The sequence below is a fragment of the Haliotis rubra genome, unplaced genomic scaffold, assembly GCF_003918875.1.
Source record: "Haliotis rubra isolate DU_JTF1 unplaced genomic scaffold, ASM391887v1 Scf148, whole genome shotgun sequence".
In the NCBI taxonomy this organism is placed as follows: domain Eukaryota; kingdom Metazoa; phylum Mollusca; class Gastropoda; order Lepetellida; family Haliotidae; genus Haliotis; species Haliotis rubra.
This window is the reverse complement of record NW_025765425.1, coordinates 1621333-1634228: the sequence shown is the minus strand read 5'-3', so window position 1 is coordinate 1634228 and position 12896 is coordinate 1621333. Positions and strand designations below refer to the sequence as shown.

General features: G+C 39.6%; 1 protein-coding gene across 6 annotated transcripts in view; it reads left to right on the top strand.

Annotated features, from left to right (window-relative positions):
• Positions 1 to 12896, top strand: part of LOC124269845 (formin-binding protein 1-like) — an 88097-nt gene that overhangs the window by 47551 nt on the left and 27650 nt on the right. For all 6 annotated transcript variants that reach the window (XM_046704885.1, XM_046704886.1, XM_046704888.1 and 3 more), the window contains one exon: positions 12670 to 12720. In XM_046704885.1, coding sequence (XP_046560841.1) covers positions 12670 to 12720 — 51 coding nt within the window. The remainder of the gene's footprint in view (positions 1 to 12669; positions 12721 to 12896) is intronic.

Here is a 12896-nt window from a genome sequence, read left to right as displayed (position 1 = left end):
ATTGAATCATGGTGTTTTCAAGGTTCATTGACAAAACAACACTTATTATCTTAGAACGCACTTATGACTATGGAACATAGACACATTAACGTCTTCATTCATTGTAGTGTGCTTAGTATGAATAATTGATTTGAAATGTTGGTGACATCAATATTTGACACTTGGTACAAGCAGTTGCACACTGGCTGCTGTTAAGAGTTGGGAGTGAGAGGCATATTAGTAAGCATAAATCATTGATGTTCTCTCTGGTGTCTGACAGATGGCCGGATACTATTTCCTTCATTAAAGAGACGCCATCCAGACTGGCAGAGGTCTTACTACATGTGTTGTTTATCTTCATCATGGTATCTGCTGACAGTAAATAAATTCTTTCGGCTACACTGGAAGTTGAAAAGAAGGAAGCTGGAGAAAATGGTTGATATTACAACACTTGGTATCTTTGAATAATAATGATATCATGTACTGAGTGTATTTTTATCAAAATTTTGAAATTGATTTGATATGTAGCTTATAGAATATTGTCACTGTTTCTGTATGGAACGTTTGCACAATAAATATTTGATTTGATTTGATTTATGGAAAGATTAGTTTTCCACCCTGAGGAAAATGACTTTCAGAGATATTTAAAAGGTTAAATGTTAATTGTTGCAGTTAAGGTGTAGGTCACCATGTAAGATGTTAAATGTCTGTAGTAGGTGATTTGGAATGATGGTTCTTATCTGGCTTTTGGATAAACTGATAGTGCTCTTTTATATAAGAGAGAATGAAGTGTTGGTGGTTCGAAACTTTTGATATTTTCCGATTTTCTGACATTTTCAGGTAATCCATTCCAGAGTACAACACCCGCTCTGCTAAATGTTCTGTCCTCATATGTTGTGGTTCGGACAAATGGAACATCTAAGCTTTGCTTAGGACTTTAGCAATGCAGAAAGGGTAGGGCAGAAGGGGAAATAATGTAGTTCAGGGACTGTGAGTGAGTGAGTTAGCTTTACCCCACTTTTAGCAATATTCCAGCAATATCTCTGTGGGGGACACCAGAAATTGACTTCACACATTGTACCCATGTGGGGGGTCGAACCCGGGTCTTTGATGTGACGAGAGAACACTTTAGCCACTAGGCTACCCCACCACCCCCTCAAGGACTGTGAGACCAGCCATTCAGCTTACTGTACCAGAGTGAGATTTACCTCTAGACTGCAACATGCTATCTCACTGGGCTAGAGCTATATAACTGGCATTAGCCTGGACTTATACTAGCAAACTGCACGCATGCACACACATACATACACGCACTGCAACAGAAGTGCATAATCTTGAACATGATGTTAAACCCAATTTCACCTCACCTCGCACCACCTTCACCTGCAACAACAGATGGGGATGACTGCCTCCATTGAGGAAGATGTTGTGAAACAGAAGTTGTATTTGCTGCGGCAGCTGGGGAGGATGAAGGGAGTACCTCCACACAGCTACGTGCATGTGGAGGGAGGGTGTGTGTACACAGGCTGTCTGGCACAGTCTGGGATATGGATTAGCACTACTGCCTGACTTGAGCCAAAACGCTGATTAGTAGGTTTGACTTTCAACTGAATCAGTGTCATGTTCTTGTGGCATGCTTTACAGAAAAGGTAGAAGGATTACCATGTTGGTGTTTGGAATGTAGTGATAAGGTTTGGTTTGTTTTGGTTGTTGTTTAATGCTGCACTCCAATAATCCAGCTATATGGCGGCAGTCTGTAAATAATTGAGTCTGGACCAGATAATCAAGTGATCAACATTATGAGCATCGATCTATGCAATTGGGACACAATAATATGTGTCAACCAAGTCAGTGAGCCTGACCACCCGATCCTGTTGGTCGCCTTTTACAATAAGCATAGGTTGCTGAAGACCAATTCTAACCCGATCTTCATATGTCTGTATGATAAGGAGGACATTGAGGGTTACAACTTTGGTCATGATAATCTTTTAACTGGATGAGTTTTATGTTTTATATTTTAAGCTTATGTCAAGCACCCTAGTCTTTATCATTATCTTAAATCATATTATATCTCTTCATCCTACCCTTACTGTTATCTTATAGCCGTAAATGAAGCCAGTCAGATCTACAGGCTCAAGAACTACTGTAAGCTCCATTTCAATCTATATTTAGTTTCTGTTCAAAAATATTTTTCAGAAACTACATGTCAGTCTAGCAAGAAATGCTAAAGGGCTCACAGACTGTTACGAGATGCAGCTATGACACTAATTATAGATCATTATCAGTGTTCTGACATGAAATGTCAAGGTGCCCTTGTCCAGTTGAAATGTAAATGGTAAAGATTCTTCACTGATGGATCCCTAGATTGACATACAGTAATAGAAACCTTCAAATGTCCCATAATCCCCTTTACTAGAGTAGATTTCTCAGAGGATATTATGGTCAGTGAGGCAGTTTATTGTGATTATGATAAAACTGGTTTACATCATACCAGACAGAGCAACATCTTCCTACTATTGCAGGGTTACATGTTATGACACGTCTGCTCATTCCTGACAGTTGAAAAATTGGACTGTCAGTTATTCCCCGAAAAAGTAATTACATTGAAATAACGACAGGTTGGATTTTACGCCCTCTCCCCCAGCATCATATTGTTGTCTTTACAATGATGTGCACATATAACATGATTCTGCTGCACTGGGCTACTTTAGAAGTATTTACCTGAAGCAAATCCAGCCGTAACTCAGCTCCTGAAAGTTTGACGTCAGTTTTAATGTGGTACTTCTGGAACTCATTTTCGTGAGTTTTTCATTTTCAACACTTAATTCAATCAGGAACTGAAATAATAAAATTGTAATCATGCAACAGACATCTTTGTTGTTTCTGCTTGACGGTGCTCCAAGTCATACACAGCCAGGTATAAAAAAGTGATTTCTCATTAATGCAACTGTTTTAATGTTCAGATTCTTTTCTGTTTAATTCTGTGCAGGGTAATCCATAGTGAAATGTGGTTGATTTTTATCAGTGTTATTTCTATACACAGCATAAAACACGATTCTCATGCTTGTGTCCAAACAGATATCCGTGTGCAGCATGGATGAAAGTATCGAGATAGGCCTGTACAGATCTAGACTGTCTGTCTCACCAAGACACAGATACTCATATCCCCTGTCCATTAGCCACGTCACTTAACACATGCAATAATGGAGCCCTCCTGTTAAAAATGACGGATCATCAGTTTACAAATATACAAATTAAACAAGAAAGGAGATTTCCAAATGTGAGGGAAGACGAATACAAGCTAAGGTAATCTTGCTACAGAGGATGGGAATCCTTTAAGCTTGCAGGCCCTGAAGAAGAGCCTCTTATCAAAACATGACTCTGTCTGGCGTGCACAGGTGTTTTTGTGAGTACGCCATGAACTCCTGCAACCAAACAATACTAGTCTGTTGTCACTGGCATGCTACTCTGCCAGTAGACTTAACTTTTCCTCAGATCTTTTCTAGAAATTGTGTGTGAAAATCTTCCATATCATGTAAACATGCCACAAATATTTCATTTTTGGCTGATTTTGCAATTTTGCAAAGGCAGTGACATTCATTATCATGGCTTTTTGGTATGATATATTTATATGTTTATGCAAATACGAAACCACCTGTACATTATTGCTAGGATTGGCATTGCACTTAAAAATATTCAGTTTTTCAACAGAAGAGGATGCAGACCATAGGCTGAACTGAATTATAATAGGGGATATAAGTCTTTATTCTTTATTGTATATTACACGTCTTTCGGGAAATCAAATACTGTTTAAATCATATAAGTCGTGGATGTCAAGTAATTCTTTCCCTGAAATAGACAAGTCTAGATAAGTTGGCAGGGACTTGGATTGATGGAATGTCAACATGTCCCAGTGATGTGGACTGTTGTTTATGCTATGGTTGATGGTATGTCATCATGTCCAGTGATGTGGACTGTTGTTTATGCTATGGTTGATGGAATGTCATCATGTCCCAGTGATGTGGACTGTTGTTTATGCTATGGTTGATGGTATGTCATCATGTCCAGTGATGTGGACTGTTGTTTATGCTATGGTTGATGGAATGTCATCATGTCCCAGTGATGAGAACTGTTGTTTATGCTATGGTTGATGGCATGTCATTATGTCCAGTGATGTGGACTGTTGTTTATGCTATGGTTGATGGAATGTCATCATGTCCCAGTGATGTGGACTGTTGTTTATGCTATGGTTGATGGAATGTCATCATGTCCCAGTGATGTGGACTGTTGTTTATGCTATGGTTGATGGAATGTCATCATGTCCCAGTGACATGGACTGTTGTTTATGCTATGGTTGATGGAATGTCATCATGTCCAGTTATGTGAACTGTTGTTTATGCTATGGTTGATGGAATGTCATCATGTCCCAGTGATGTGAACTGTTGTTTATGCTATGGTTGATGGCATGTCATCATGTCCAGTGATGTGGACTGTTGTTTATGCTATGGTTGATGGAATGTCATCATGTCCCAGTGATGTGGACTGTTGTTTATGCTATGGTTGATGGTATGTCATCATGTCCCAGTGACATGGACTATTGTTTATGCTATGGTTGATGGAATGTCATGTCCATCTTGATGGTATGTCATCATGTCCCAGTGATATGGACTGTTGTTTATGCTATGGTTGATGGAATGTCATCATGTCCCAGTGACATGGACTGTTGTTTATGCTATGGTTGATGGAATGTCATCATGTCCCAGTGACGTGGACTGTTGTTTATACTATGGTTGATGGAATGTCATCATGTCTCAGTGACATGGACTGTTGTTTATGCTTTGGTTGATGGAATGTCATCATGTCCCAGTGACATGGACTGTTGTTTATGTTATGGTTGATGGAATGTCATCATGTCCCAGTGATGTGGACTGTTGTTTATGCTATGGTTGATGGTATGTCATTATGTCTCAGTGACATGGACTGTTGTTTATGCTATGGTTAATGGAATGTCATTATGTCTCAGTGACATGGACTGTTGTTTATGCTATGGTTGATGGAATGTCATCATGTCTCAGTGACATGGACTGTTGTTTATGCTTTGGTTGATGGAATGTCATCATGTCCCAGTGACATGGACTGTTGTTTATGTTATGGTTGATGGAATGTCATCATGTCCCAGTGATGTGGACTGTTGTTTATGCTATGGTTGATGGTATGTCATTATGTCTCAGTGACATGGACTGTTGTTTATGCTATGGTTGATGGAATGTCATCATGTCTCAGTGACATGGACTGTTGTTTATGCTATGGTTGATTGTATGTCATCATGTCCCAGTGATGTGGACTGTTGTTTATGCTATGGTTGATGGTATGTCATCATGTCCCAGTGACATGGACTGTTGTTTATGCTATGGTTGATGGAATGTCATCATGTCCCAGTGACATGGACTGTTGTTTATGCTATGGTTGATGGAATGTCATCATGTCCCAGTGATATGGACTGTTGTTTATGCTTTGGTTGATGGAATGTCATCATGTCTCAGTGGCATGGACTGTTGTTTATGCTATGGTTGATGGTATGTCATCATGTCCCAGTGACATGGACTTTTGATTATGCTGTCAATCACTGGATTGTCTGACCTAGACTATCGTATTACTGGAAAGTATGTGCGGCACTCAACAATTATCAACAATGATCATACTTTTACTCATTTGCCTTGTACGTTTTTCTGCATCACAGAAATTTCATAAATGTTTGAATTACCATATCCCCACTGTTAAAGTTTCATATAGATACTCTCAGTGGTAGTCTAGTTGTCACCACTCCTATAGTACTGGTAAGGTATAGTAGACCCCACTACTAAGGTGTTATGCTGACATATAAATACACGCTGTTGTAGCGTAGCTCTCCCCGCTGCTATAGTATTCACATGGAAAATAAATAAACTTGCTGTCTCGTGAACGACATCCCTCCATCCTTCTGCAGTGTGGACCACTTCCACACATTGGTCCAATATTTGAACAGTGGTCGGCCATCATTAGGTTTACCTTCCCCAACTCTGGTGCCATATGTCAACTTTTCCATTTGACATAACTTTAAAAAAGCCATTGCCGCCCTTCCTGTCGTACTTTTCTAATTTTTATTCTAAACAGCAGCAGATCTGAGTGAAAATGTGTGTGTGCAATTTTGGACCAATGACGGCTCACCCAATATCTGGGGAATTGAAGCAGCTGGTTTCGATGTATGCCACTGTAATGTAGCCGAGCTTCTAAACTCTCTCCAGAGTCATAGGGTATAGGAAAGATTTATAAATAAAATCAGTTTTGTGTATCTGTGCTGTTGGGACCCATCAAATACAGCCGAAACAGAAACACTTTCATTCAAGATGGAGAATATGACATGGGGATGTTTTACACAACATGACTTTCTAGTGGTGAAACGGTACGCCCTTACCACGGTATGGTATGTATTGCGGTACAAGGCCTTCGGTTCGGTACATGAGATATGATGATAATACAGAAAATTGACAATAAGAGCCAAACCTAGATAGATTTGACAAAATGGTTCGACTTCCAGACACGTTTTAAAAGGTTTAAAAAGGTTAACAAAATGACGGTACGAAACCCGAAAATACCGAATTTTTGGATTGCATTACGGTATACCGAACCGAAGGCAAAATACCTCGGTATACCGTTTCACCCCTATGACTTTCCCTAGACAGAGGTGATAGTTTAAGACACCAAGTGTGACCACTGGCTCCATGCTTGACTGATCTGTCGATGGGTTATTACTGCCTGGGGTTATATGTAATGATTCATATCATTGCTATCCCAACACAAACCTTCCCTTTGGACAGCTCAGGACAATATTCTCAGGCTTTTTTTTACACATATCTATAGAAATGGACTGAATTTTTTAATTTACATTTATTTCTAATTAGAAGAGGAAGAAAGAAAAATATGCCAATGTCAGATAGAGAATAAACGTTACAATAATTATTTGTCATGTATAACATTATTTCACTGTTTGCTTGACTTATGGTAACTTTAGGTCTCTGCCAGACTTGGTAATGGTAATGTCCTGCTGTTACTGCAGTTGAACCGTAGCCAAATTCTGTACATGCTATGTGAAAGTACACAAAATGAATATATGAAATTATAATTGTCAAATTCAATGTACTGATAAATTTCAAGGAATAGTAAACATAAAACTCAGTGTAGAGTAAAGAATAGGTATTTTAGGTTGACAAATACTTGCATGATGCTGTTAAAGGTGAAACATTTTGTCAACTTCAGTGTTCCCTACGCATTATTTCATTGACTATACTGACCGCCTCCGTGGTGTAGTGATTAGACTGTCCGCCCGGAGAGCGGCGGGATCGATACCCGACCGCGTCATACCAAAAGACGTTAAAATTTGGTACTTGTTGGTCCCTGTCTGGCGCTCGGCATTAATGGGTACAACAAGGACTGGTTGGCTCGGAGTCAGTATAATGTGTCTGAGTGGGGTATTCATGTTTCACTGCGGCGTGGTATCTCAGTGGGCTAGCACTATAAACCCAGCTTAAGTCTGGGCTAGTACAAGCAGCCGCACATAAACATACACACGCATGCACATCGTCATATGAGGAAATATTCTCAAGGAAGATGTTAAGCCCAATGTCACCTCACCTCACCTCATTGACTATTCTTGTTGGGATCACCAGTGTTTGGTGTACTTGTTGATGAGTGAGTTGGGTTTTACTCTGCTTTTAGCAATAATCCAGCAATATCACGGCGGGGAATACCAGAAATGGGTTTCACACATTTCGCCAGGGATTTACAAGACACGAATTCCTGCATCCTATACGTATAAAAATTGACAATGGAATATTTATAACAAAATTTATTCAGCGCGTCCACAGGGACAATCAAGTGACAATAAGTTATCACTCACTACTAGCTGGGTTATAGTATTATTTGCCATTTAATTACTGTAACAATGTGATGATCATGATACACAATACAATAACAGTATTAATAATAATATTTAATACCCCATTTTTGTCCACGACCCCCATTTTTTGTCCAGGACCCCTGAAAATTAAGAGTATGAGTCTCAGGGACCCTCAAATACAGGACTCCATGTAAATCCCTGTTGTACCCATGTTGGGAAACAAACCTGATCTTTAGTGTGACGAGCAAACGCTTTAACCACAAGGCTACCCCACCGCCCCAACTCAATTGATGAAACATATTGTGATATTGCTCTGATGATTCTGTGACAGGATGCACACTGATAAGCTCATCTGACATTGTCCTCAATGCATGGTTACTTCAGGTCTTTCTCCCAAAATGACCAAACCTCCATGGCAGGCTGAAATGTTTTCAAGTGAGATCGGACAACACACTGTCCATTATTGTGTGAGTCTGTTGTATTACTTGACCAATACTCCACAGCCTTGTGAATCAACACCCCCTGATGGACACAGATCAGAAATATGTTAGCACTGAGGATTATATTAAACTCCTGGAGGGATATGGCTTTTGTTTTAGCATAATCAACATTGTTAAAGGAGGCCATGACAAATATAGGTGACCAAGTAAAACACCTTGTCATACATCTAGTATGACCACTGGGGGGCTGAGTGAAAGTGGTCGTGATGGTGGAGCATCCTGACTATGTGTGGCCTGTAGCCAATATACAGTGTGGCTGCAAGCAGGATGCTGTAGCAGGTGGGTCTGGACATAGGTTCGCCTCGCACCAACACACTCCATTGTCTGGCTGCTACTGGAATGTAGTCCACACTTGCAATTGTATTCACCCACATGATACACATTCCCTGTTGTCCCTGCTCCTTACATAGGCATCTCCAGAATGATAAGTGGAAGTATTTGTGGCCAGTGACAGAATGATTGAAAAGGGAAAAGAAGTTTCAGATTTATGGAATTAATTTCTAGTTTTGGATTGGTTTAGTGTTCCTGAGGAGGGTTCCATGTTTGAAAGAGGGCATTTGAGAGTAAAATGATGCCTTCATGTTGATTTGAAGTCATTCTTGGTAACAAATCAATTGAAAGTGTTGGTCCTTGTATCTTTTTTTTAATACAAGGATCATATTGATGCATTCTAAGTTACCTGAGTTTGCTTGAGGCTCTAACAGTTATCAGTGCTGTTATCACAGCTACCACGGGAATGTACCATAGGTACATATATTGTTGAGAAGAATATAGATAACCTGGATTTCAATGTAATTCTTTGGATCACCTCAGAAAACATTTACTATGACAAACTCAAATGATTGTCAGTGGTGTTACCTAAACCATTTATTAACGGCAGTCTTTTGAATATTTGTAAAAAAAATTCTGTGGTTTACGTTTGAGGTTATGGAATATTGTATTCTTTTTTGGGTCCTCAGATTTAAAATTTAGCCGTTTAGTGTTTTCAGTTCTTTGATTTGTGAAATTTCGTCTGATGCAAGGGATTTTTCTTTTATAATTTGATGTAGTTTACAGTAGAAACTATGAAAGTTTATGCTCTTTTGTCTTCCATTTGTTAAAATACAGGCCATGCAAAATCCCTGATGCAGGTGACAATTCCTACACCCTGTGATCTCTGGAGATTGACACTGTACTCAATCAGTCTACCTACTCGTGGGTATTTGATAGGCTGTATGTCTCCCCTGCAGGGGGTAGGTGTGTTTGATGTTGCTGCAAGCCATGATGGCGAGGTGACAGCGTGTACGCTCTCTGATTGATTAACACAGTTTTCATCACTGCAGACCATTTTAAAGCTGGTCAGTTCAGGTAGCAGCTGACCATCTTACTGTTTCCCACATTTCATTGTTGAATAGTATTAACTTTGTATAGGCGTTTCCTTACCTTGTATAGCTATAAGTATATCACTTACCGTTGACTAAATATATATTTTTAAGGCTACACAATGCCGTTTTAGGAGAAGATAAGTAAGTGCAAGTTCTTCACGGATTTGATTCATTGTTAATTTATAGCTTGTAATGTGAGAGGGGGCAGTGAGGTAGCCTAGTGGTCGCTCGTCACGCCGAAGACCCGGGTTTGATTCCTGACATGAGTACAATGTGTGAAGTCCATTTCTGGTGTCCCCTTCTGTGAATTGCTGGAATATTGCTAATAGCACTGTAAAACTAGACTCACTTGCTCATTGTAATATGAGGTGAGGTGAAATTAGGTTTTACGTCGTGCTTGAGAATATTTCGCTCATATGACGACGTGCATGCATGTGTATGTGTATGTGGGTCTGCTTGTACTAGCCCAGACTTAAGCTGGTTTTATAGTGCTAGCCCACTGAGATACCATGCCGCAGTGAAGCATGAATACCCCACTCAGACACATTATACTGACTCCGAGCCAACCAGTCCTTGTTGTACCCATTAATGCCGAACGCCAGGCAGGGAGCAACAAGTACCATATTTTAACGACTTTTGGTATGACGCGGTCAGGGATCGAACCCGCTGCTCTCCGGGCGGATGCTCTAACCACTACACCACGGAGGTGGTCAGTACAGTCAATGAAATAATGCGTAGGGAACACTGAAGTTGACGAAATGTTTCACCTTTAACAGCATCATGCAAGTATTTGTCATGAATACCCCACTCAGACACATTATACTGACTCCGAGCCAACCAGTCCTTGTACCCATTAATGCCGAGCGCCAGACAGGGACCAACAAGTACCATATTTTAACGTCTTTTGGTATGACGCGGTCGGGGATCGAACCCGCGACCTTCCACTCTCCGTGCAGACGCTCTAACCACTACACCATGGAGGCGGTCCATTGTAATGTGAGAGTATGAAAAGCCAGTTTAAACTTATTGCTGTTGTAAACAGACCAGGAAGACTCCATGTTGAATTTTAGTCAGCGCCAAATTAAGCCAGAAAACCCATTGGTCATGGTCATAACTTGTAAGTTGATAATGCATTCTGTTTTAAGATTTTCCAAGATGTCCCTAGACTAACATTTCATCCCAGATGGCAACCTTATATCCCAGTGTAGTCCAGGAATTGCTTTCTTTCTGGAGCTAAGGGAATCCAGACTTGCCAGATTCTTCTCAACTTGGATTAAATTTTAATTATGCCATTGTGAACTACCCTGTTGGGATGAGGCTTTAGCCTGGTTGATGAGTGGTCATGCTCTGAGGTTGTGCTGTGGGAGTTGCGATGTTTCCTGGTACATAATCTGTGATGGCTGCTAGTCTAGTAAATCTCTGTTCATTGTAACAAGTTCAGCTGATAATGCTTCACAAAATGCCACTAAATTTTACTAAAAATAATGCTAAGTTTGGACAAGCAGTGTCAAAAAGTTTTGGCACGGACTGTTGATATGATCGCTTTGTTAAAAGGAGCCATGCTTCAGTGAAACATTTAATTCAATGGAGCACTTCCTGGTTCTGTATGTCGGTCCCGTTCTACTGACTCCTAGGTCAGTACACGCCAGATATTGACTCGTTTCAAAAATTACTCATTCCCTAAATTTCAAAACTAAAACTGAAATAAATTTGACATGGGATTTTCTGTTAACAATCTAATGACAGATGTGTTAACCAATGACGTCTTGACCAGCTGGTCTAGCTGATAATTTACTGACAAGTGTTTATGGAAGAGCCTGTCTCTTCTCAGTCTGAATGTGAAGGGTACACGAGTAACTTGTATATTGTTGTGGCAGTGTAGCCCACTCCCATGAAGCATTCACTTCAACATCTGATACTGCTTCTTGAAGGCATTATCAACAAACAAGCAGAAAGTCCTATGTATCATTTTACCATCAATTAATTAATGTGTGAAACTTGTGTTATGATACCCTTCATGTGATGAATTATGCATGATATATTTCACTATTTTTAAATTTAGGAACATTATCGAATCCTCATCAAAATTGTTTAAAGCAGCCTTGAGTCAGCTCCAAATTGAGAACACTTGAAACTATTTATACCATTACAGGATACTTCATTGTACCAGATAACATGTATTGAACAAAAGTTGTAGGAGATCATTAATATTTTTAGGCAGATTTTGTTGTTGTTAAGATTGAGCACACATCCTCTAAAAAAATATCCTCAAAATCAGACTTTTTGTTATTGTTCCATGTATTCATATGTGACCTATACTACCCATCAAAAGTTTAGACTCACTTAAAGCACTCACTATATGTTATGTATATGTATGTGGTTACATCGAAGATGAATTTCTCCACCAACTTGGGGGAACCAACTGAAAACCTTATGCAGATGAATTGCACAAGGATGATGCTTCAAATTGCGAAAGGCATGAGCAAATGTCGTGCATGTGAACAGATGCGTTTAGGTGTAAAGTTTTGTTAAGAATTCGCCAATTTTCACAGATTTTAATCATTTACTGAACTCATGACAATAATCTTTTCAATGTTACGAATATGTTTTACAATACACCAGTTCATAACTAAACAGTACCTTTAAACAGTATGGAATATTTTGCAAAAAGCTAGTTTAGAACAGTGGACAAGTAAGTGGCTACATTTACACTAGTGAGTCTAAACTTTTGATGGGTAGTATATATCGATACAAGACGTACTGACACTTTAAACTTGTCACAGAATGCTCGTGTGACGTTCAAGTGTCTGTCTCCTTATGTTCTGCTATAGTGTAGTCAGTCTCAGTTCCTCTGGAACCACATGGTTCATTTTTTGCTTATTTGTTTCAGAAAACTAGTGAAGAGTTATCAACCACGGAAGAAAGAAGAAGATGATTATGTGTAAGTATGACCTGTGTGGAATAATATTTTGTAATATAACGCAACACTCAGCATGTTACAACTATGTGATGGCTGTCCAACTATAATCTGGACCAGATAACCCAGGGGTTGACAGCATGAGCACTGATCAATGCAATGAGGATATGATGACCCACATCAACTAAGTTTGCAAGTCT